General features: G+C 44.4%; 1 protein-coding gene across 5 annotated transcripts in view; it reads right to left on the bottom strand.

Moving 5' to 3' along the window:
• The window catches only part of TMEM168 (transmembrane protein 168), a 32,843-nt gene extending 6,485 nt beyond the window's left edge, over positions 1–26,358 (bottom strand). The window contains exons 1-4 of one of the 5 annotated variants that reach the window (XM_044980607.1): positions 26,206–26,329; positions 19,822–19,922; positions 6,554–6,696; positions 3,594–3,868 (exon numbers count right to left, since the gene is read on the bottom strand). In XM_044980607.1, the coding sequence (XP_044836542.1) occupies positions 3,594–3,868; positions 6,554–6,696; positions 19,822–19,890 (487 nt within the window). In that variant the 5' untranslated portion in view covers positions 19,891–19,922; positions 26,206–26,329. Of the gene's footprint in view, positions 1–3,593; positions 3,869–6,553; positions 6,697–18,654; positions 19,923–25,793; positions 25,810–26,205 lie in introns of those variants that run through there. The other 4 variants (XM_044980590.1, XM_044980599.1, XM_044980626.1 and 1 more) reach the window with 4 other exon arrangements.
• Between the last annotated feature and the right edge of the window lie 543 nt (positions 26,359–26,901).

Raw genomic sequence — 26,901 nt, 5'->3', positions numbered from 1 at the left:
TAGACTATTTAATGCTTTGTTAGATATGATCAAAGCCAATGTAATTTTATCTGCACTGTTTACAAGCATATTTCAGTCAGAAAAAGTGGCATCCATCTTCTTTTTAAACAGGTTTTACATTTAGGATTTACATTAAGGATGCAGGTAATCTATCATGGAGAAAGCCAGAGTGGATATAATTTCAAGCCAAGAAAAAATGTGTTATAAAGATAAAGAAACTTTATTGTAGCCTCTGAATAAATGTTTATAAACTGACTCAAATCAGACACTCAAGAGTGTTTAATTTTTGGCAACTTTATAACAAAACAAATCCTGTCTTTTGTTCACTTCCATACGACAATCAGCAATCTAGGCTGTTATTTGAGTAGCATTTCCTTTTAATATTTTAATGATTACTATCTACATACAGACTCACCATACCCTAACTTGGAGAATGGTTGCATTTGAAATCAAGAATTTCCAATGACAATATAAATCATGAGTATGAAGCTCAAGTGGCTGTAACTAAGACTTACTATAACTATAAATCTGAGCATATTTTACTTTATAATATTTACTTGAGTCTATTCAATATTTTAATTACTTACTGTTGTCATACAACTGGATCAATTTCTACCAAAAAAATTCTGCTCAGATGCTTGATTTAGAATATTTGTAAACACATTTTGCTGCAAATAGCAATTTCTTCCTGCACCCATGTATTTATTTCATCCATTTGTAAGGTGCCTGATGCATCCAATAAAAAGAAACAAATCCAGTAAGAAGCACCACCAGCCAGAATATGTGGCTATGAGTCCAAATCATACATCTCCCATATCTTTGGTCAACTAAACTCCAATTAGTCTTGTCAGAAGGTGGCAGTTTATTATTAGTCATGGGGATGTGTAGCCAGAAGAGGTGTTCTTTTAAAACATTGAATGTCAAGTGATACCCAAGAGTATACGGGATATCATCGCTGTCTGCAGATTCCTATCTTTGATAGATAGCAAAAATGCATTTGTAATTTGTAATCTGTTACTTCCAGAGAAAAACTACATTAAGGACGGAGTTAAGGTTCAGAGTACATATTGTAAGTACAAATTTACAGAGATGGAATCGTCTCCAAAACAAACAAGATAAATCCAGGAAATTCAGCATCAGGTTCATCTTATAAAAAACAGAAACCTATAGTGTATACGTACTAGTTTGGTGCAAAGTGGTGTGATTTACCCAGTAAATTATACCTCTTTTAGTCCCACTTTGCTCCAGTGTAGTGTGTCTGATTTTGGGATTTGCACTGGTGAAAATCTCCATAATTTAGACAAGACTTAAATGTAAATTAGGGAAAAGTATTTCCTTACTTTTTCACAGCCCGCATAAAGGACTTTCCTACATTTCAGCATGATCATGTGGGGGCATAGATAATTCAGAAGAGACAGTACTGTGGATCTAACCAAAAGAGAGCAACTTACCGGTAAGTCTTTCTTACCCTCCTATACATACAAGTGCTAACCCCTCCAACATATGTCAAGATCAGCCAACACCAGAGCTAGCCACCAAGCTGTGGAAGAGACCTATGGATATGTAGCAGCATCTGACTCCTTCGGCAAGTTTCACAGGCAGTTAAACTGACAGCTCCAGTAATACAGACAAAGCTTTATAGCCCGATTCTTGCCTTTTGAATTCAGTCAGTGAACATGACCTCCAAGGCTGTTTTACTGCTCATACTTTATGCATGACCAATTAACAGTTCTTTTGTACACCACTGTGCTACTTCCAAGCTTCCAACAATGAAGAAACATAGTTAGTGAGCTAATAAATACAGTAAGCCACCCTTAAAGATGTCATTACAGCACAAAAACTACAGTGCTACTGCTGTGCTACATCATTGCTTAAGCCCCCAGAAGATACTATTTTCCTCTACTATATCTGAATGCTAACATTTCATTGTTGTCATCTCTATGAATCCGCTCCAGAGGTCAGAGGATGGTACAGATTAGAGGAGCTAATGACTGTCTGTTCCATCTGTCACAAAACATCACTGTCGGATAAACTATGCACAATTATATTATCAAATACCCTTCAGCTTTTCAGCATATACAGATGGATGCATTCAGAAGTTGTTCTATCAGGCAAGAAAATCAAGCTACACACCATGGTTTACCTAGATCTCATAATGGGAAACTGATCATGAAAATGATTCATGACAAATACTGATTGCTCCTTTTCTTTCTGTGGCTTTATACTATCTCTGTGAGAAAAAACTGGAGGTGTGCCAACATGCAAACCATTCACGGGTAACCCAGGAGGAACTTCCTCTCAAGAAAATTCAAATCCACTAAAAAATGTTGTCATGGCTTTTAAATCCTTCATTCTTTCTATATTTTATGTTTTATCATGTTGACTCTATTTTTTGTAAAAGCAGCACTCTCACTATATTGGCCTTTATTGCAATTTGAAGACCGAGCTTCTCTACAGGAGGTCCTATGGCACAAATTGACACAGGTGTAAAAAATTAAGTGGCAATGCCTGCCAAGAAAAAAAAAAAAACTTTAAAAACTTAAAATACGTAGGGTATATCTACACCATGTGTGCTACAGCAGCACAGCCGCAACGCTGCAGCTACGCCACCATGTACACATGCTTTAGCAACAGAAATGATTTTTCTGTCACTGTAGGAAGTCCACTCCCTCAAGAGATGGAAGAATTCTTCTATCGACCTAGCATGTCTACACCGGAGCTTAGGTCAGCTTAACTACATTTCTCAGGGGTGTGGATTTTTCACATGCTACAGGGATCCAAATTCTGCACCAAAAATTGAGTCCCTAACTCAACACAGCAATTTTAGTAGCCTACTTCCATGACACTAATGGCTGCCATCAAACAGTTCTTTGATATATAATTAGGTGCTGGAAGATGTCTTTCTGCTAAAACAGATGGCAGAGGTATCGCGTGTTCTCATTTTCCCCATTTCAATGCTACAATTTTCCCCAAAATCAATAGGGTTCTGGCGACTCCCTGAAATTTTGGAATTGATTGGATGCTGCATTCAAAAGTTATCCACACAAATGGCACCAACTTGAGCATATGTAGGGCTTTGCAAGCTCAGCCAACAAAACCTGTATTAAATGCTTCATAAATAATGTTGAACAAAATCATCTTCCCAGGACATTATTGAATTGAATTAGATAAGATTACTACTTGATTCTAAGACTTCTGAATTCATTAAGTTTCATATAACTTCTTGATGAACTCTGAACATTCCATTTAATTACATATATTTCACTTTGTTACTGCTATCATAAGCATTTTATTTTTCATTTTTAATGTGGTTATTGAAACTGTAAATTCATAAGTACTCTCAAGTCTGTAGATGACTAAGCAACAAGGAATTCACTTTATTTGAAAGCTTGATATGGTTAACTTTAGCCATTTCTGTTTTACACCTCCTGTTCTTAGAACTATAATGTACACACATACATGTGTAGCTGTCACATATAAAACTTCTGAGTTTTAATAATAGTACGGTATGATTTCATAAGAATAAAGCAATAATCTACTTGTAGGTTCTATCAATGAAAAATGTATTATCAAAAGCTCCAAATGCTGGTTACCTGCTAGTGCCCATTCACCAGTGCCATGGGAGTGACCACTATAATATAAAACATAGGTATCATGTCTGGGTCCGTCTGCAGTCCGAAGTTCAAGAAAAGATTTCAGCTTAGAATGAAGTGTATCAAAAGAAAGTCCACTTGTAGAATAGTCACAGCCATATGTTTCAATCATGTGATATGCAAAAAACCTCTGGATGGTATTGAGCATGCCTGTAGACCTCAAATTTAACTCTTGCACATGCTCAGGTGGAAGAAGCGTGGGTTGACCATCAGGACTAAACAGAAGAAAAAATATTTAGTTATGTTTTATTATTGTATTCAGCACATACTTGTAGCAACTTGTGAAATCAGTTCTCTGTGTGGACTATTTTGTTCACTATTGATATTTAAGTGTTTAACTACTTTGGTGAAATACTTACTGCAAGGCTTGAAATCTAAATGCTAGATTGCAAACTGCATATAAAAGAGATTTTGTAAATCATTAGGGCTTATATGTCAGTAAATAACACATCAAAAAAGGGACTCAGATTTGGTCTCCCAAGCCAGTAAAGGTTGGGAGCACTCCAGAGGCTGTGCTCAGCCTCTAGGTGGGAAAAAGCATCAGTCATCCCTTTCCAGCAATGCCTTTCAACCACTTCAATAACTGGTACTGGAGGGTTTGAGAGAGCTGTATCAAAACTTTTCACTTGAGTAAGACTGTAGCAATGCACAGACTCTGCAAGGTGAAAATGTGAGGTGTTCTGTCCCAAAGAATCCCGCCATAACAGAACAAGCAGAAGAAAAGTGATTTTGGTGCATATGTTCCCATTGCTTTTGTTTGAAATAAGTCTTTTGTATAATAATATACCCATTTCCTTTTTTGGGCCAAACTGATTTGGTTCTACATCTCCTCACTCTTATAGGACCTAAATAGGTTTACATTGCACTGATATAAATGTATTACAGTAAATACAATATTAATATTGTCCATACTTTATCTGAACAATTAGAGAATGGGCTTATTAATTGACCTTTATTATTATTATTAAGAAAGGGTAACATTGCCAGTGCCTCACACTGTTTTTCAAGACCTTACTACAATTTCTCCATGGATAAACTAAACTGCCAGTGACAGAATAATTTAGCACAATGCAGGAATTGGATTATTGCCAAGGACAAGAAAGGCAATATTATTTATATTGTAATGTAAGTTTATTAAACCTGCTTTTTAAGCCCTCACAATAATGGACCTAGTGGGATATTATGCCCTCAGTTTGGTTGCTGCAGAATGTGGGCAGCTAAGGACATTACAAGAACAAAGCTCAGGAAGTTGATGTGACACCGATAATTTTATTGTGGATAAAATATAAACCCTTCTGCTTTCTAAATGGAAAAGATGCAACAATGTACTAGAGGGACAAATTCATTCCTATCAGGATCATTCTGTCACAGGAGCTCTAGCAGTTTTAACTCACTTATTGTCCTGGTAATTCTCTTGGTATTAAAGTTTTCACTTGGGAATAGAGGACTAAACCACTGGACCATCTCTTTCATCTAGACTGCAGAACAATTGTCATTTCATCCTCAGTGGTTTCATCACTAAGCCCACAGACCTGTGCATCTCTACTGGCCACTAGTGGCATCCATGGAGAAATATCTTTCTTTCAAGCTACCACTCAGCCCCCCCAGTCTTCTGGACAGCATAGCTCATGTGTTTCTCAGATCACAGCTGCCTCAGACACCACTTTGGACAGGAGTCTTCCAAACCACAATGGGGGAAGCAGCATAAGTCACTCCACTTCTGAAATTAGGCAACCACTTGTCCCTTCCAAACTCACAAAGTCCCAACCGAGGGGCTTCTGTGGGGCCAGAGCTAGGATAGATCATTTTCCCCATCCCCAGCCATAATCCATGGATGCAGGCTTCGTTTATATAGTTAAGCAGATGGGGGAGCATGATGGCCATCATACTTCCCAGAATTTTTTTAATGGGTAAACGCTTCCATTAAAAACCTATTTATGTTATATATCAACAGAAATAGCCAGTTGAACAGTGGAAATCTTAATCTGTTCAAGGCTACAGCATTTTCAAATGATTTACATGGTATCTAACAACTGAACATCAGCACAGTCTTTTTTTCCTTTGGCTCTCCCTTTAAAAAAACCAAACACACACCTCAAAAAACCAAAACCCAAAAAAACCCTGGATCTTTTCCTTGCCCATTAAATCCATAGTTTTCATACACATTCCAACTTGTAATCCCATTTCCATGGAAACTCACGAAGATATGAATTTCATGAGTTGTCTTGTGTTATTTACAATATAACGCCTTTATGAAGGATTTAAATGATAGGAATAAAAATGGGATTAAAATAGGATATTTCAACTTTAGAAGCTATTTTTTGTAGCTGGATGAGCAGGTAAATGATTAGCATCAAAGAAAAAAATATTTTTAATGCAACCTTTATTTTGAAAATAGGAATTACTGTAAATACGTAGATAACATGTAGTTTATAAGTAATCCAAAATCATTCTCACGCCACTTAGTTAAATCATTTAATACAGTTTATAAAGTTGTTCCGAACATGAGTTCATTGCCTGCTTGGATTATTAAGTCACTTTACATAAAATATCTGCACTGACTCCAGAATCTAAGGCCCTGATCCCGCAACATATATCACATGGAATCAGCAGTTTCTTTCATGCAGTACATTTTGCAGGACTGGGGCCTAGCATATTTATTGGCCTGTTAAAAGTAAGTCAAATATATACAGCATTTGAAGTTGTATTGTAAGTATCTAAATATTATCTTTGGAAGGTGAGGCTAGGTAAGGAGAATGCTCATTCAAATATAGCCATTTAATATCTAAACTAGTATTTAATAGTTGAAAAGCTACACCACTGAATTGCCTCTCGTGTAACAGCTGCACTAATTCCAATACGAAGTTGCAATGTGCATACATTTACCATGGTAACTATACCTGCAGAAGTTGGTGGGAATCACAACAGCATATCCAACACATGTTCCTCCCAAGCAGTTCCCCAGTTCATGGAAAAGCCCATGAGCCATTGACTCCAGAGGTAAAACAATCAGAAACACACTCATGAAGATCCCATTCTTTGGCTAAAAAGAAAATAGATATATTTATGTCTGATGATATCCACTTGCAAATTCAATGAAACAAAGTTATGTTCAGATTTCAGTTATGATTTTCTTTAAAACTTACCTCAGTGATTTGTGAAAATTATTTGAGCAAATCTAATTTGGTGCTGAAACATGAGGTGCAAATTATTATATGCTACAGACAGCCAAAGATAAACCTAATTACACAGTGTAGCATTCTAAAAAACAGACTTTGGGCCAATTTCACTGGTCGCATAAGCAGGAGCAACTCCACAGAAATAAATGCATAAATTTATGCCACTTAGGCGAGTGTGTACCATTTGTACCATTTAGGCGAGCACAGATTTTGGCCCTGAAGCCCTGATCCTGCAAATACTTAGATACATGCTTAGCTTTAAGTTTTTGACTAGTGCCACTGACTTCCATGGGGCTAATCATGTGTGTTAAGTTAAGCATGTGTATAAGTGCTTGCAGGATTTGGGGGCTAGGTAAACACGATGGAGAATATTAGATACCAAATATTAGATGACAGTATACTGTATCATGCAATAGGTATATAAAATTCAACTATTATTTTTCTTCTTCCTTGCTTTAATCCCATCAAATGGGGTCTGCTCTATAAGTCCTCTCCCTCCAAAGTGTTCTGTTCAATGCCATATCCTCTATCACAGTGGTTCTCAAACTTGTGTACTGGTGACCCTTTTCACATAGCAAGCCGCTGAGTGCGACTCCCCTTATAAGTTAAAAACACTTTTTAATATATTTACCACCACTATAAATGCTGGAGGCAAAGCGAGGTTTGGGGTGGAGGCTGACAGCTCGCGACCCCCCCCTCCCGTAATAACCTTGCAACCCCCTGAAGGGTCTTGACCTCCAGTTTGGGAACCCCTGCTCTATCACAACACATGCTAACATGTCTTCCTTTATGACATCCCACTACTTCTTCCTGGGTCAGCCTATCTATCTTTTTCCTTCAATCTTGACCTGTTGGACTCTCTTACTTGCATAGTTGTCTGGACTGTGCTTAACGTGCCCAACCCATAAAATTCAACTATTCATCAGCCTAGTTCATTGATACTTTAAAAGCTCCTTTGGTATTAATATCGCAGTATCATATTCTACAATACAATTGTACTAAACAGAAGATTTATGGGTACTTTCAAAACACTTTACTTGAAAATGATAATTATTTATCAGATGCAGAAAAGCAATAACTGGCCCTTAAAACTGACCAGAATCCTATAGCACCCACACTGCAGATCTCCGGAAGATGGTTTTATGCCTTTTAGGGGCTGAGTGCAGCCCCTGCACATATTACTTCAATAATGTTCATTATTTTTAAATATATTTGTTCCCATATTCATCAGAAACTTCACCTTGACATTTCAAAAGTTAAGCAACAGCTGTTAACATGAATAAATCAACACTGATTCCTGAAAATTGAGGTTTCTGAGATAAAGAAATCTCTGCATGTTTTATGTAATTGTTTTAATATGATGTAGACTGAGTTTAACAAGCTGTAGTACATGCTTCTGCATAGTGAGTCAGCATGTACTACAGAGCCATTATAAGCAATTTGAAATCTATCATTAATTTTAGGTATGTCAGTGAAGTGAGAAGCTTTTCAGCTGTACCCTTCTACTATCATGTAGCCAAAATGCACATGTGAAATGCATCCTAAATGTCACAGGGTATATGACACAGAATTATTCACTCCCCTCTGCGTAATGCTGCAATACTAGTTATTTAATAATTGACCAGCATATTCCATTACTAATTGACCTTTCAAGTAACCAGTTGGGACCCTGATCTTTCAGCTTAACAAATATTTCAGATAATGCTACACATAGTTGGAAGATAAGGTTTTAAGACAGTTATTTGTAACGTAACACTAATTAGGCCTATTCTCAATTTATGCACTCTCCTTGGATCTGTCTAAGCGAGAACTGTCTTTCAGAACTGCACTTACAGTGAATTTATTTTTTTAAAATAATTTGTTATTTTTGTATTATTTAAAACTTAACATTTTAAAATTTATTTGTGGCTTATAGTAAACACACTTTCTTCCAAAAGGCAACGTCTGGTGGTGAAAATTCAGTGTCTACCAGACCATAATGTAGCAATTGTATTTGATGTGGATTTCTATTAAAGCAATTCAGTACACGCTGGATATTGGAAAAAAAAATATTTTTTTAAACACTTTCCTCCTCACTTCTTCAAAACATCAAAAACACATGCACTATTGTAGTGTTTTGGGAGGCAGTGATCCAACGGAGAATCTACAATTTACCATGCTGCTTCCCAGTGCACCACATCTCTGGCAATGTTGGTTAATACTCTTTGGCCACAACCATGCAAACACTACACATATGCTTACCTTTACTACCAAGAGTAGTCCCATCAAAATCCTGGTAAACACGTGTGTAAATGTTTGCACAATCAGGGGCTTACATAGGAATTATTATTTATTATTTGTATTACTATGGACCTAAGAGCCTGGTCATATTAATTCGAGTTCAGCAGTTTCTCTTTGGAGTCTGTTTTTGAAGCTTTTTTGTTGCAAAATTGCCAATGTACGTGGCAGAGGGGCATTGCTGGCACATGATGGCATATATCACGTTGGTAGATGTGCAGGTGTACGAGCCCCTGATGGCGTGTCTGATGTGATTAGGTCCTATGATGGTGTCACTTGAAGGGATATGTGGACAGAGCTGGCATCGGGCTTTGTTGCAAGGATAGGTTCCTGGGTTAGTGTTTATGTTGTATGGTGTGCGGTTGCTGGTGAGTATTTGCTTCAGGTTGGGAGGCTGTCTGTAAGCGAGGACTGGCCTGTCTCCCAAGATCTGTGAGAGCGAGGGATCATCTTTAAGGATAGGTTGTAGATCTTTGATGATGCGCTGGAGAGGTTTTAGTTGGGGGCTGTAGGTGATGGCTAGTGGCGTTCTGTTATTTTCTTTTTTAGGCCTGTGCCAGCAATGCCCCTCTGCCACGTACATTGGCCAAACCGGACAGTCTCTACGCAAAAGAATAAATGGACACAAATCTGACATCAGGAATCATAACATTCAAAAACCAATGGGAGAACACTTCAACCTCTCTAACCACTCAGTGACAGACTTGAAGGTGGCAATTTTGCAACAAAAAAACTTCAAAAACAGACTCCAAAGAGAAACTGCTGAACTCGAATTAATATGCAAATTAGATACAATTAACTCTGGCCTAAACAAAGACTGGGAATGGTTGGGTCATTACACTAATTGAATCTATTTCCCTATGTTAAGTTCTCCTCACACCTTCTATTGGCCATCTTAATTATCACTTCAAAAAGTTTTTTTTCCTCCTGCTGATAAGAGCTCATCTCAATTGATTAGACTTTTCCTGTTGTTATGCATACTTCCACCTTTTCATGTTCTCTGTATGTATAAATATCTCCTGTCTGTGTGTTCCATTCTATGCATCCGAAGAAGTGAGCTGCAGCTCACGAAAGCTCATGCTACAATAAATTTGTTAGTCTTTAAGGTGCCACAAGTACTCCTGTTCTTTTTGTAAAGGGGGGGGGGAGGGTTAGGTTCCAGGGAAATTTTTTTTTGCCATACAGTACAGTACTATAGTTGGGAGGTGCCCCTGCCTTACCCCACACAGGCACAGCCCACTGGCACTTGAGACAATGAGGCAGGCAAGGAGGCTGAAGGTGCTGTAGGCTACGAGAAGTGTGTTGCACAGCAGCAGCGTCTGCTTCCCCTACTCTGCAAGCATCAGGGGCAGAGGGCTCAACCCTCGGCCTGCCCACGCCAACCCTTCCCCCAAGCCCCCACCCTTAACCCACCTCTCCTTTCCCCCCCCTTTACTCCGCACGCTGTGTCCTCGCTCCTCCCCCCTCCCTCCCCTGCCTCCTGCCTGCGGCAATCAGTTGGCTTGCAAGGTTCACGGAGCAGGAGGGAGGAGCGAGGACTCAGTGCGCAGGCTCCCCCCTCCCTCCTGCCCATGGCAATCAGCTGGTTTGCGGCATTCAGGAGGCAGGGGGAGCCTGAGCGCCGAGTCCTCGCTCTTCCCCCGTCCTGAATGCTGCAAGCCAGCTGATTGCCATGGGCAGGAGGAGGAGGGGGAAGGTGCTGAGCTGTGGCATCTGCCGGCGTGCGGGAGGCGCTGGGGAGGGGGGGGGCATAGGGAAGCTGATGGGGGGCTGCCCGCTATGGACAAAGCAGGCAGCCAAACAACATTATAGCGAAGCATTGCACAACTTTAAATGGAGCATGTTCTGTAATTGAGCAGGGATGCAAGATTGAAACAACGTTAAGTGAGAGGACATTAAGTGGGGAGTTACTGTAACTACTCTGGAAGCAAATAGAGTGCTGAGGGACTGGCTGAGTGAGACTACTGAAATCATCAACAGGCATTTTCTCGTTGCCTTTTTTTTTTTCACGTTGATAGTCTCTCCTGAACATTTAGGATGCATGTAATTTTTGTGTGCTCATTTCAAGCAATGTGTGAACTGGGTAAAAATTGCCACTTGCTCTTCTCCTGAGTAACTGTTGGTATGTTAGACAATAAGACATTTGTGATGTTTGTTAATAACATGATCTTTCTACTTTAAAATATTCTAAAACAGGGGTCGGCAACCTTTCAGAAGCGGTGTGCCGAGTCTTCATTTATTCACTCAAATTTAAGGTTTCGCGTGCCGGTAATACATTTTAATGTTTTTTAGAAGATCTCTCTCTATAAGTCTATATATTATATAACTAAACTAGTGTTGTATTGTAAAATAAACAAGGTTTTCAAAATGTTTAAGAAGTTTCATTTAAAATGAAATTAAAATGTTGATCTTACGACGCCGGCCCACTCAGCCCGCTGCTGGTCTGGGGTTCTGTTCACCTAGGCCGGCAGTGGGCTGAGCGAGGCCTGCGGCCGGGACCCTGGCTGGCAAGGGTCCGTCAGCCAGAACCCCAGACCAGCAGCGGACTGTGCGGGGCCGGCAGCCAGGACCCAGAGGGCTGGGGGCGGGCTGGAGTCAGGGCTGGGGGCTGGAGGTGTCAGGACAGAGGGGGGCTAGGTATGGGTGGGGGTGCTAGAGTCAGGGCTAGGGTTGTCAGGGGGGATGAAGGAGTCAAGCAGAGGGCTGGGTGTGTATGAGGGAGGTACAGGGCTCAGGGCAGGGGCCTGGGGGGGGGTGCAGGGCTCACGGCGTGGTGGGTGGGTGTGGGGGGGGGGGAGGGTCGGGGGTTAGGGCTCAGGGGAGAGGGCTGGGTGACTGCCTCCCTAAGAACTCCCAACCCCGTTGCTCCTTGTCCCCTGACTACCCCCTCCTGGGACCCCACCCCCTATCTAAGCCTCCCTGTTCCTTGTCCCCAGACTGGACCCTACCCCCTACCTGTCCCCTGACTGCCCTGACCCTTATCCACACCCCCGCCCCCAGCCAGACCCCTGGGACTCCCATGCCCCATCCAACCACTCCCTGCCCCCTGACAGGACCCCTAGAACTCCCGACCCATCCAACCCCCCACCCCACTCCCTGCTTGCCCCAACCCCTCTCCACACCCCTGCCTCCTGACAGGACCCCCAGAACTCCCAACTCATACAACCCCACCAGCTCCTTGTCCCCTGACCACCCCCACCCTAACTGCCCCCCCCGGACCCTCCTTGCTCCCGGTCCCCTGACTGCCCTGACCTCTATCCACCCGCTGCCCCCTCACAAACCCCAGGACTCCCATGCCCCATCCAACCCCCCCTGCTCCCTGACTGCCCCTTCCAAAGACCCCTGCCCCTAGCCACCACCCCGGGATCCCGCCCCCATCCAACCCACCCTGCTCCCTGTCCCCTGACTGCCCCCACCCCTTATCCAACACCCCTAGCCCCGGGCCCTTTACCTTGAGGCTCCACGCAGAGCCAGACACGCTGCCCCGCGGGAGAGCACAGCCCCGGCCCTCAGAGCGCTGCGCGTGGCGGCGGCAGAGCTCCAGTTGAGCAGGGAGCACGTCTGCCTCCCCACGGAGCCAAATGCTGCCCCGCGGGAGCGCGCAGGGCGGCATGGCTCCAGTTGAGCAGCGAGTGTGTCTGCCTCCCTGCGGAGCCAAATGCTGCCCCGCGGGAGCACACAGCCCCAACCCCCAGAGCGCTGCGCGCAGCAGCAGGGCTCCAGGGGAAGGGAGAAGGCGGGGGAGGGGCCGGCAGCTTGCTGTGCTCGGCCCGGCGCTCCGGCCCCGGAGCGCGGACCCCGCGGCTTGCTGTGCTGGGAGAGTGGGGCCATTTGCCCACCCCATGCGCACGGCTATGCTTCTGCTCCCTGCCCCCATGGGGGGAGCAGAGGGCAGAGGAGAGCGGGCCGGGCTGGGCAGGATTTTTAATGGCACGCTGGAGTCCCGGCAGGCTCCAGCGTGCCATTAAAAATTGGCTCGCGTGCCATCTTTGGCACACGTGCCATCGGTTGCCAACCCCTGTTCTAAATCTTTTCAGGTGACATTGTTAATGATAAACAAGGTATATATCTTTGTTAACAGCAAATGTCATTTTACATACAGGGTTGATACTTATTGATGGGACATTCTAGTTCTAAGGGAGCAAGCAATTATGGAAAGTGCCAGAGTAACCACCAGAAAAGTACTCTACACAAGAGTATTAGCAGGAAAAGGTTGATAAAGATAACAGGAAGAAAGAAGAGAGTTTGAAAGTATTAACTGATGGAAATAAGTTAAACAGAAAGTATGTCACAAGGAACTAGGGTGACCATATTTCCCTATGCTGAATATGGGACACCTGATAAAATTACTCATATTCAAGTGAGTTCAATGGCAATCAGAACTATGCAGTACAAATGTTCAAATTAACAACAAATTGACTGAGTCCCTATTAAAAAGAAATACTGCGTAGATGGATTCTATTTATTTACCTTCTTATCTTTAAGGCTTTAGGGTTCACATGGAGAGAGGTGACACACACACTCATACAACTCTTTCTCACAGGAGGGGTTACTAACCAACCCAACTTTTCCTGCCAGGCACTCTCTACCCTACATGCCTGGCTGGGCCCCCGGACTGACCTGCCTCTCTTGGTACCCCATCTTCCCGAGGCAACACATGGTGGGGTGTGCAGGGTCACATGTCCTCCCACCCCAGATTCCTGCCAGGCTCACATCAGAATGTGACCAGCAGCAGCCTTTCGGCACTGTGTGGGAGGGAAGGGACAGGAGCTGTTTCCAGCCGCAGGGGAGGAGGAAGAGGGAGCGATGACCAGAGGGTCTTTTCTGGGGCACCGGCCCAGACAGAGGAAGTGAGGGAAGGAAGGCGTCTGCCTGCACTGGGACATGCCCTGCCTCCCGCCCCCCGGGGGTGGGGATGGGGGGAAGATATGGAGGAGCAGTGGGGCGGGGGTATGTGTGACTGGGCAAAGCAGGGACAGGACAGAGAGAGGGGGAGCACGTAAAAAGCCGATGGGTGGGCAGCAAAGGGGACACATAACCAGCCACCACCTGGCACCTGCCTGCACTCACCAGTCACTGCAGCCAGTGCCAGACAGAAATGGGATGAGGGGCACCGCCCTGCTGGATGAGAGCCAGCACGCCGCAGGGGCTGCAGTGACGGACCAGCAGGAGGAGTGGCCGGCCCCGCAAGTTGCAACTTGGCCCTGCCACCAGCCTTGCATACCCATCCCCATCGTTGGCCACTGGACCCCCCACTCACTGCTGGTGGTGGTGGCGGGGAGCTGGCGAGCAGGGATCTGGCCAGCAGCAGGACCCACCAGTACTGATATGGGGAGACAGAAAATATGGGACAAATTGCCCATTTTTTAAAAAAAGTTGGGACATCTGCAGGAGGGCTTAAATATGGGACTGTACGTTTAGACACAGGACATCTGGTCACCCTACAAAGAACTATACACAGAACAACAATTTAAGGAAGAGAAATGCATGGCTAGATTAAAGAAACAAACACACTACACAACATGTAACAACACTGGGGACTAAGAAAGAAATATGAGCAAAATTCTTCCCTCAGTTACACCCATGCAACCCAGAAGCTAGATTCTGATCCTATATGCCTGCAAAAGAAAAGACAGAGCTTGACACTATTGAAACCAGAAACTGCTGTGGACCCTTGACACAGGAAGAAATTTAAGGAATTAGAAGATGGTCACAAAGAAAGAGAGGGAGACAGATAACTATCTACAAATATTTGAAGGGTGTTCCCAAGGAGGGAAATTATATACTGTGGTACACGGGGGTCTAGACAGAAGCTAAAGGACTAAATTAAGAAAGGGAAAATTGAGGCTGAATATCAAGAAAAACGTCATTTAGTCTAAAGGAAATAGACAAATATTCAAAACATAGCAATTTAGTTCTGCTTTTTAGTTGCCAATCATTTCCATTTTTGATTCTAAGGCATCAGGGCTAATTATAGCTCCCATGTGGTTAGAGTAATAGAAGGTAGAGATGGGGTAGTGAGAAAGAAATTAAGAGAGACTGAGTGGATAGGTTACAAAAGAAATAGTGAGATAGAGCATCTGAGTTAAGTCAGGAAGGAGAGTGACAGAGAATGAGAAAGAACAGGTGAGGAGGTGAAAGGGTAAAAGAATAGGAAGGAGAGGCAGAGAGACTGGATTTCCGAGTGAGAGCAGTAAGAGTTTGGCAAAATGTGTGTGTGGGAGGGAGATCACAATGTGAGGGAAAAAGAGGGTAAGAAATATGAGGGAATGGAAAGAAATAAGGAACCAATGACTGAAAAAGCCAAAGGGAAAGATATACCTAAATACATAATAGGAAGAAAGTGAAGTTGACAATTTAATGCAAAATACCTATAAATACTTGTATAAACTAGCATTGCAAACTCAACAACTTATCCTTCAAAACACATTACTCTTTTGGACTAAGTAAAATATCACAATATTTTCACGCCAAGCTTTCATGACAGTTTTGCCAGGCTGGTAGAATGAATGCATGCGCGCACACACACACACACACCCCCAACCACGTTAATTCACACTAGAGAGTAGAAGATATACTGCAAATTACTGAATTTTGTAAATTAATAAATACTTAAACAAGAATAATGTATCACCAGCAAAGAGTTCTGAATTGCTGGATAAAGTGTAAGTGGTGTGTTTATACAGGTGTACTTTTGCAGCTTTTAATTACCCTGAAAATGTGTAGAACCTCAAAAACTACAGAAATCACTGGAAACTACTGCAATAAGTGATATTTTATCGTACCTTGCAGTAACGCAAATTAGCGAACAGAAGCACATATCTGACCTCTTGGGGACAGCTCATGCTGATCTATCATGAAACATTCACACTACCAAGGTAGAAATATTTCTAGTAGGTGATACATGCATTTATAATCTTAGACTAATTTACTGGTTACTTTAATTTCTCCTTGCTCCGATTCATGACTAGAATTAATTAACTGGATTTTCTAAAAGGGAAAATTATTACTTGATTCAAATACCTTTCCCTTTGATACTGCAGTTATTCCTTCCTTCCCCAACTGAATAGACAAGTATACATTTTTTCTACCAGATACAAGTGATGTGCATCTGATTAATTGATCCATACTGAAATAAATACCCTCCAATTTCTACTAACTTAACTGAAAATAAATACACAGATCTTAAGAGAAATAGACCTATTTGGTTCTCATGAACCTTCACAAGCATAAATTATTATGAGGATAAAAGTGTAAAGCATGTCTCTTCTGAATTACAAGTATCTGAAAATGTGCAACTGCAGATGCAAATGTGTTGTAACTATTTTCAAGAATAAATAAAACATAGATAGCTATCTCAGATTAACTTTAAACACAGAAACTGTTTAATACACTCAAATGAAAAAAACCAAGATACTTTAAAGTAGCATCGCATTTACCATTAGTGCTCCTAAGATTTTAAGAAAGGTTAGGACAAAAGTTGTCTTAGCACTCTATGAAATACAGAGACGGCTAGGTGGGAACAGAAAGAATTATTCAGCAGTGATGAATAACTTGTTTTATCATATAATAGTCTATAAAGAATCAAACTTTGGACTGGCCACCTCTAAACTTTGGTGCTTTGCATAATCCTCAATAGAAAAGTTACATGGGTCACCAGTGTTTGTGCTGCTGGTGTTATTTATCTCTTCCTAAACGCCATCTCATCTTTGTCAGGGCATTTGTTTCTCCTTTCTTCTTTAGTTGTCTTTTTAAATTGACACTTTTCCCATTCTCTATCTTTTTTAATCCCTTCCCAATCACTCCCCTCCGCCCTTTTTCTCTACAAAGTCTGCAGCAGTAGCTATATATATGATGATTTATGGAAGGAAGTGCTGCAGAGGAAAACTAACCAGGATTCTAGCCAGCTTCCTTCTGCAAACCACAAATGTGCTTGATGCACAGGAAAACTGATTCGCTGATAAAAAAAAAAAAATCAGCTTCCCTCTCCATCAAGCATTTCACATGAGTCAGCAGCAAGAGGTAATCTAGGATCACAAGGTCCTTCTGAATGGATGGCAAAATGATTTTGAAAGTATTGCAGAGGCATTTCTGCATACTGGATTTGCTAGTCATAAGCTCTTTTGGGGTGGGGCTGAAGACAGTCATTTTAAGACCACGTTTAAAAATATCTACCTTAAACCAGCTCCCAAACTGCTATGGTACCAGTAACACTCAGCATGCCTCAGTTTGGTACCTGGCTAAATATTTCAGACAAATGTACATTGGCTCAGTCTGCTAAGGAAAAAGGCACGTTCCTCCATTCAGGAAAGTCAAATGGGAAGAAAAGAACAAAACTGAAAAGTTTGTGGGTACTTTGTAGAAATAATTAGAAGATATATTTTATCTTCAAATATATTTGCACATGGGGCAGATGCAAGGGATACATTTGCGAAGTAGTTTGTAAGGATTTATAAGTTGTTCTCGACTGAGATTAATAAGAGTCATATGGTTAAATTCTTGAAAAATGTATACATAAATGTTATCTTTTATTGGTTTCATTAAAACTACCCCATATAAAAGATGTTCCCAGACCAGCGCACCAACATATTTCAATTCATATTATAGGGCTACAGAAATGTGCATGTTGTCTGCTGTGAAAATACTGGCAATATAGAGAGTGGCTTTGTAAATTAAATAAATTCAGATTTTAAATTATTTTAATATTTCTTCCAGCCTTGAATTAGTACCTCCTGTCAGTTTACTGAATCTACCAACCTAATCTGGTATGATTAGCCTCACTAAGCCATAGTCAGACAGAACAAAGTGCCAGAATAAAAGAATCTGCTTTTGAAGTCATCAGTTTCACTTTAAAATTTGAATTGCTCAATTGTGTCTTGGCCCTAGTACAGTATTAATACGGCCCTACCAAATTCACGATCCATTTTGATCAATTTCACAGCCAAAAGGTTTTAAAATTGTTTACATATTCCTAGCTGTTAGGGCAGGCTGGGCTGGGAAGGGACAGGTCTTCCTTGTCCCCTGTATGGCCGCTGCGGGGAGATCAGACCCAACTCTGGGTACCTCTCCCAGGGGCAGGAAGCTCTGCAGCTGTGCTGCCTTCAATGTTGGCTGATTTCCCACTGACCCCACCCCGAGCAGCCATGCAGGGGAAGAGGATGCCCTGTCCCTCTTAAGCCCAGCCTGGATTAGCAGCTAGGAGCCCCTGGCGGGGCACTCCCAGCAGCACGGAGGAGATCAGACCCACCTCCGGAACCTCCTACGGCTGCAGGAAGCTCCGTGACTGCTGCCAGTACAGCCACAGAGCTTCCAGCAGCTTGGGGAGGAACCTGGAAGTGGGTCTCATCTCCCCCTGCACGGTCATTCTCAGCGCTGCTCCTTCCTTCCAATAGCCAGATTTCACAGGGGAGGTCTAATTTCAAGGTCCATGATGGATTTTCAGGGCCGTCAATTTAGCAGGGCCCTAAGTATTGGATATCATAAATGTTAGAAAACAGTTCTTTATAATATCAGAGGAGGGAAAGAGACAAATATATTATAATTACCTGCCAAGTTACAGCACCCAAAACTGCAGTTGCAAGGAGACTGAAAAATACTAGTTGCTCTGAAATTAAACAAAAATGACGCATTCCTTTAGAAGCCATGACTCGGTCAAGGCTATTATTCTCTGCCCTGTGGGTATAATAGACTTTGTGACAGTCATTTAATTTTGTATGAAATCCCCAAAGAGTTATAAGAAAAATAATGTGGCAGATCATCCAGAAAATTCCAAAAATGGAAAACCCAGGTATAACGAAGTACCAGAGACCCAAGTCACCTAATTTAAATGCTGCTAGAATGAAAAAGATAAATTCAATTACTCCAACAGAGATGACTGAAAGCCTTCTGCAAATTCTACCACGGTACAAGTAGGGCTTCCATCGTTCGGTAACTGAAAGTCCGCTGAAGTAGACATCAAGAAGAGGGTCTGAAATCAGGCAACTAAAGAAACAGGCCAAGGCAAATGGGTTTGTGGGAATGTTCAGGGAAGTAAAAAACAATAAAGATGCCAGAGCTCCAAAAATTGCCAAATTTGGAATTGCCAAGAAAGACTTCATCCGCAAGTCAATAATCAGCATGGCCAAAGCCACAACCAACAAGATGATACTCATGGATTTTTCAACCAGCATAGTTGTGCTGGCAATTGCAAATCCAACCAGCTCCAGAAATTCAACTGTTGTCAGCAGAGTTGGTCGGTGATGGACACAGCCGCAAATCCTCTCCACCAAAGCACACAATATCCTTGTAACTATGGCGGTAAGGAGCAAGTATTTGGTTGTTTCTTCTTTCACGTCACTTTTAAAAGAGGAATTATCAAGAAAACAGAGGAGGCCAAGCAAGAATCCAAACCAAAGATTGGAGAGACTCAAACTTGCTGCTTCCATTGAAAAATAATAATAAAGTATGCTGGCAATTCCAAGAACAAAAAGTCCCAGAATAAATATTACCAGTATTAGTGCATCTGCAGACTTCTCCCACCTGACATAAAGGCCCAGACATATAGCAACCAATATGTTGATCCTGGCTAAATAGCCAAGGTATCGGACCGACGAATGCATGTTCACTTCTCTGTTTGCTTCTTCCAGCCTTGTCATTGCTACATAGAGACAGTGACTAACACAGTAACGCAGTGATCTACACATGTAAATAAGCAATTAGGGGGTTTTACCCACTCTACAGAAAGTAACTGTTTGGCTTTCATCCAAGAAATGCAGTGCAGCAATAACCTCCTGCAATGTCATTTCATCAGTAACATTCCTGGATTATAGCAGTCCTGAAAGAAGAATGAATAGAAATGTCAGTGCTAAATTACAAACTTTAAACTTATTTACTAATGTATTAGATCAAAGAGTTTACAATCTAAATTAAAAACATACAATAAATATCAACTATATACAATGTGTAGGGTTTTTAAAGTATATTCTATAATTGGTGGATCATTTAAAGTTATTCAAAACCAATATGAACTGAAATTCACATAAGTCTCATCTCATAAAAACTACTCTATAATTTGAATAAAATAATGAGGAATATAATGTTAGCTAATCAAACCCTAATTGACAATACAATCTTTCCATGAATCACCTACACATTTCAGAATATTCCTGTGACATTTCTGTTAAATTCTACTGTCTGTTAATGGACAGCTTCTTAATCTTCTTATTCCAGTAAAATATTAAAAATACAATTTTATGAAACCTGCTAAATCCCTAACCCAGATCCGTTGTTTCCAGTATGATCACTCCACATTATTTCAGGTAAAACAAAACTAAATTCCTATTTTTTTGTTACATCTTTTTAGTATCCTTTGCAATATTTATACAGGTACTTAATAGGTTTACTTGATTACTGAAGTATCTGGACGCTTCACAAACATTAGTAAGTTTATCGCCACAACACTCTGTGAGACAGGGAAGTATCATTATCCCCATTACACAGATGGAGAATTGAGGCACAGTGAAATTAATTGACTTGCTCCATGTCACAACCAGGAACAAACTCCAGACCTCCGCAGCCCGAGCCCAAGCCCAGGGCCTTAATCACAAAGCCATCCTTTTAACCCCTAAATTCCCTGAGAAAAGGCCAATAACCATCAAATGTCTTTCAAACTGATTGACTTCACAAAAATCAAAGTTCTACTTATCTGCCACCATGAAATGAAAAATTTCACCAGAATAAAGACTACTATATTTAGAATCTGCTAACTATTTCACTACTTTGTAAACCATTGCATTTTTGACCCAATGTCCAATTTAATTTGTCAAATCTTGTTAGGGAACAGGAATACGATATTTTAATGAGACATTTTGTGACAGAAACTTGTAAATATTTTTGAAATATACAGATTTTCAAAACTGAACAATGGTCCAGGTAGTCTGGATATCCTATATCCATGGGCGCCAACTTATATGGGCTCGTGGAGCTAAAGCCCCAAGAATATTCACAATCAGGGGCTCTGCTCCACCAATATTTGGAGCTAGGTTTCGCCCCTTTAAATCCCAGCTGCCGCGGGGAGTCAGAGGGCTCTGGGCTGCCCGCTGCTGCGGGGAGCCCAGAGGCTTTTAAATCCCAGCCGCGGCCGGGAATCAGAAGGCTCTGGGCTGCCGGCAGCAGCGGGGAGCCCAGAGCCTTTTAAATCCCAGGCAGCCGCGGCCGGGAATCAGAGGGCTCTGGGCTGCCCGCAACGGCGGGGAGCCCAGAGCCCTTTAAATCCCAGCCGCGGCCGGGAATCAGAGGGCTCTGGGCTGCCGACAGCGGCGGGGAGCCCAGAGCCTTTTAAATCCCAGCCGCGGACGGGAATCAGAGGGCTCTGGGCTGCCTGCAACCGCGGGGACCCCAGAGCCCTTTAAATCCCAGCCGCGGCCGGGAATCAGAGGGCTCCGGGCTGCCTGCAACCGCGGGGAGCCCAGAGCCCTTTAAATCCCAGCCGCGGCTGGGAATCAGAGGGCTCTGGGCTGCCCGCTGCGGCGGGGAGCCCAGAGCCCTTTAAATCCCAGCCGCGGCTGGGAATCAGAGGGCTCTGGGCTGCCGGCAGCAGCGGGGAGCCCAGAGCCCTTTAAATCCCAGCCGCGGCCGGGAATCAGAGGGCTCCAGGCTGCCTGCAACCGCGGGGAGCCCAGAGCCCTTTAAATCCCAGCCGCGGCCGGGAATCAGAGGGCTCCGGGCTGCCTGCAACCGCGGGGAGCCCAGAGCCCTTTAAATCTCAGCCGCGGCTGGAAATCAGAGGGCTCTGGGCTGCCCGCTGCGGCGGGCAGCCCAGAGCCTTTTAAATCCCAGCCGAGGCGGCTGGGATTTAAAGGGCTCAGGGCTCCCCACGGCTGCCAGCAGCTCAGAGCCCTTTGAATCCCAGCCCCTGGCCGCTGACTGCCCCCTCCCCAGGCCCCTGCCCCAACTGCCCCCCAGGGCCCCCACCCCCTATCTAAGCACCACTGGTCCTTGTCCCCCGATTACCCACTCCTGAGACAACTGCCCCTAACTGCCCCTTGGGACCCCAGCCCCTATCTAAGCCTCCCTTCTCCTTGTCCCCAACTGCCCCCTCCTGAGACCCCACCCAACTTCCCCCCAGGACCCCACCCCCTGCCTGTCCCCTGATAAACCCCCTGGACTCTCATGCCTATCCAATTGCTGCCTGTCCCCTGACTGCCCCTCCGAACCTCTGCCCCATCCAACCCACCCTGCTCCTTGTCCCTTGACTGGCCCCTGGAACCCCCTACCCCTTCTCCAACCTTGTAATCTTGTGGCACTGACGGGTTGTAGCTTCATTTTATATCGGCTTACAGGGCGGGAGCGGGGGGGCACCACCATTTTGGGCCCCACCAAAAATTATACAAACCTGCCGCCTATGCCTATATCTGGCAGAGACCAGTACTATTCTATAATGAAAATTTCTTCCTGACCCCAAGTGACAATCTACTTGTGGCTTGAAACAAGCGTATTGGTGTAACATTTTTAATTTTGAATCCTAGCTAGCTTAGGTAATATTATTATCTACAGTATATATCAATTATATTTTTAATATAACTATTAAAATACAGCTATTTATTTCAATATCTATTAATTTAATCATCTTTTGAGTAAAAATGTATTTCAAAATTGTCTTTTTTTGCTGCATTTATTTGTATTAAAAGGATATTATGGAGGTTCCATAGTTAAAGCTGAATTCCACTGTGCATTGTTGAGGCTGAATCCATGCTATATATGAAAATATGTATTCTTTCCAAATTTACTGCACTTGCTCTGTGAGAATGAATTTTCTGAGAACTTAAAAGCAAATTGATTAGTTCATGAGTTATAATTAATTATTTTATTGTACTGTCAAGAACCAGGGTGCCACTGTAAAATAAGTATCAGACAAGAGAAAATAGGTGGATACAGACAGATCGGGGAGCAAAAAAACACAATGCTGATCAGTGTGATAGACAGTGGTCTCAGTGTAAGATGCCTAACAGCTGTCTTTTTTTTTTTTTTTTAAATAGGCATCATGGCAAAGGAGAATAATATTAAAAACTAGGTCCTTTGAGAAAGCCAACATCTGTCAGTCCTTTGTTGCAAATGATTTTAATAGAACAGACTCTTTCAACGTCCCATACAGTTAAAACTTGTAGAAAACTTGCATATAGGCTGCATATGAAGAAATTATGTCTAATTAAGTACAGCCAGTGAGTGCTGCACTCAAGAAATGCTAGGACACAAGTATTGGAATTGCTACCCAAAACATCACAAGAAGTGTCCCAGAATGTTCTGGCAGGACTCAAGCATTGAATTCCTATGACTATGTAATTTATAGGCAGGATCAGCTCAACAGGTAAGTTAACTCTCATGTGGGACTTCAGAGACATCAGCGGTAATTAAACCAATCCGCATTCTTACTCTATAGCTAATTAGCAACAATTCAAGAGTTTGTAATGAGTCAGTGGTAGGGGAAAGACTGGACATGTGCTAAGAGTGCTTACTGGTATACGACTGGCCCAACTGCCACTACTCTTTAAAGGTTCCGTGACTGATGCTAGTTTGGGCATCAGGACTTGAATGGCTCCCCTGAACAACGAGGCAGCATTACCAGAAGAAATGAGGCAGTAGCATAAGAGGGAGCCCTTGAAAACCAAATTAGGCCTTACCTAGGCAAAGCTTTTAACGTGTCTTGTTGGAAAGTTTGACCTATGCTTTTTACTAGGTTTAACACAATCAGTTTAGCACACATTAAATCAAGTATGCATTGTCTACACCAGACTTCTAAAATGTGTTAGTTAGAATACATACCAACAACCAAAAGTTTGTGCCAGGGCTTAGCACCGGCACTTCTCGGCTTGGCAGTTCATAGACCTGGCACTCTGGGCTTGCTGCATCAGTTATGAACAGGGATTGGCAACCTTTGGCATACGGCTCACCAGGGTAAGCATCCTGGCAGGCCGGGTCGGTTTGTTTACCTGCTGTGTCTGCAGGTTCGGCCAATCGCAGCTCCCACTGGCCGCGGTTCGCCGCTCCAGGCCAATGGGGGCGATGGGAAGCGGCGGCCAGCACAACCCTCAGCCCGCGCCACTTCCTGCATCCCCCATTGGCGTGGGACGGCGAACCATGGCCAGTGGGAGCTGCGATAGGCCAAACCTGCGGACGTGGCAGACAAACAAACCGGCCCAGCCCACCAGGGTGCTTACCCTGGCCAGCTGCGTGCCAAAGATTGCCGATCCCTGAGTTATGAATGTAAAATAATTGCTTGAGCCCTGGCATCTCTTTCAATAAAAATTAAACACCACTAACAACATACCTATAACACCTACACTATACAAAGCTTTAGTTAATTTGGTAAATACTCCTCTATCGATTTACTAGTGAAAATTAAACCAACATAATCAAGGTTTAAATAAAATTAAGAGTCTGCTTAGGATTTTGCATGGGTTTAAAAGCACACCTTGTGTGTTGTTTAGATTTTAGTCAGACAACATGGATGGATCAAAGACTTGTTACAAGTATGTCTGAACAATACAGTACAGTAACTCCCCACTTAACTTCCTCTCACTTAATGTTGTTTTGATCTTACGTCCCTGCTCATTTACAAAACATGCTCCATTTAAAGTTGTGCAATGCTTCGCTATAACGTCATTTGGCTTCCTCCTTTGTCCACAGCTGGCAGCCCCCCAATCAGCTCCCCTACATCCCCCCCATAGCGCTTCCTGCCTGCCAGCAAACCCCACAGATCAGCGCCTTTCCCTTCGTCCCCCCGCCTCCTGCCCGCAGCAATCAGCTGGCTTGCGGTGTTCAGGAGACAGGGGAGAGCCTCTGCCCCCTGAACTTCGCAAGCCAGCTGATTGCCGCAGACAGGAGGGAGTGGGGGGAGTGAAAACTCGGCGCATCCCTCCCCAGCCTCCTGCCTGTGCCAATCAGCTGGCTTGCTGTGTTCAGGAGGAAGGTGAGGGAGGGGGAGCGAGGACACAGGTTGCACAATAAGGAGGGGGGGGAAGAGGTGGGTTATGGATAGGGGCTTAGGGGAAGGGGTGGCGTGGGTGGGCTGAAGGTTGAGCTCCCAGCCCCTGGTGCTTGCAAAGTAGGGGAAACTGACGCTGCTGCTAAGCAAGGTGCTTCTCCTAGCCTACAGCACCTTCAGCCTCCTGGCCTGCTTCATTATCTCCAGTACCAGTGGGCTGTGCTTGTGTGGGGTAAGGCGGAGGCATCTCCCAACGATAGTACTGTACTATATGGCAAAAACATTTTCCCTGGAACCTAATCCCCCCATTTACATTCATTCATTCTTATGGGGAAATTGGATTCACTCAACATCGTTTCACTTAAAGTCACGTTTTTCAGGAACATAACTACAACGTTAAGTGAGGAGTTACTGAATATTGAAGAACAAGAGAGTGCAGGCATATCCTTCCCGATATCCCCGAATAGCCACCAGGAGAATCTGTACAGCAATGGCTACTCTCTTCAGGGAAGGCGACAGGCACCTTGGAAGAGGCTTTTCCCCCAGGCAGCTCCCTCCGGCCCTGGAGTCGGGGTTAAGGGGTTTGCAACGAACAGCCTGTCATGCTGACGCGTCTCTCAGCTGTCAGCGGGGCTGTTTTTCTAACCTGGGCTTCACACGAGGCAGAGAAGCCAAAGGGATCATCTGGCACTAAGACGTCGCGGCACCTTTTAACGGACACACCTGCGCCCGCGGGCAGCTCTCCGGCGCCTGCTGCTGAGGCGAACGCGGCGCCCCGCGGCTCGCTCCGTGCTGCGCCAACCCCGTGAGAGCAGCAACGTGAAACCGAAAGGGAAACGCGTCAGAGCGGCCCAGGCCTCGCCTACCCTGGGAACAAACTTCCCCTAAAGTTTCCCGCCGTCGCTCGCCCAGGCTCAGCCGCATGGGCGAGAGCCCCCCACAGGCAAGGCGCCCACGGGCGCGGTGTCACCCAGCGCTGCTCGGAACAGGGGTAACCAGTCACCCCGCGCCGCGGCCTCCCCCTAGCCCAGCGCCCCGGCCCCGCACCCGGGCCTCCCTCTCGCCGACCCCGCACCACCCGGCCCAGCAGCGGGAGCCCCGGGGGGCGGCTTAGCTCCCCCTTCCCCGGACTCACCCGGCGCCGACTCCCCGCGAAGTTCTCACCCCCGCCAGGCCCGCAGCGCGCTGCCGCCATGTTGGCGCTCTCAGGCTACGGGGAGCGCGAGGGTTCAAACAGCGCAGTGCGGCGGGGACTAGAGGCCCAGCAACAACTGGCAGGCGCGCGGGAGGGCGGCCCGAGGCGGGGGGGCGGGTCCCGGCCGTTTCTCTGTGGGAGGGCGCCCCGCCCCGCCCCGCCCCGCCATGGGAGCAGCAGCCTCCCCGCCGCTCGCATGAGGGGCTGGGGTCACCCCATCCCCGCTCACCAGGACAAGAGAGGAGCGGGAGGCGCGGCACGCTAGTGTCAGGGAGCGAGAAATCCCAAATCCCTCGCGCTGCGGGGCCCGGGCCGGGCAGGACCCTAGCACGCGGGCTGAGGGGGTGAGCAGTGACCCCCTGGGCCAGTGGCGCCACCTCCCAGCCTGGCATACGGATTGGGGGGGGGGGGTCCCGGGGTCAAACTGCTCCTGCAGCCCCACTCACTGCTCTGTAGTACAGTGATATTTTATCTTCTAAATCTCCCACCGCTTTTTCTTTTTGGTAGCTTGCTACAGGCCTGTTAAGCACAGGGCCCAGTTCCCCTTTACTCTGCCCACTGAATCCTGGAGGCAAGTGCTGCCCTTCCTTCAAAGAGTAGAATGACATTTACTAGAAAGCTGCATAACACCAGACT

The sequence above is a fragment of the Mauremys mutica genome, chromosome 1, assembly GCF_020497125.1.
Source record: "Mauremys mutica isolate MM-2020 ecotype Southern chromosome 1, ASM2049712v1, whole genome shotgun sequence".
NCBI lineage: Eukaryota > Metazoa > Chordata > Testudines > Geoemydidae > Mauremys > Mauremys mutica.
The sequence above is the reverse complement of the archived record's forward strand: the minus strand, read 5'-3'. Positions and strand labels throughout refer to the sequence as shown.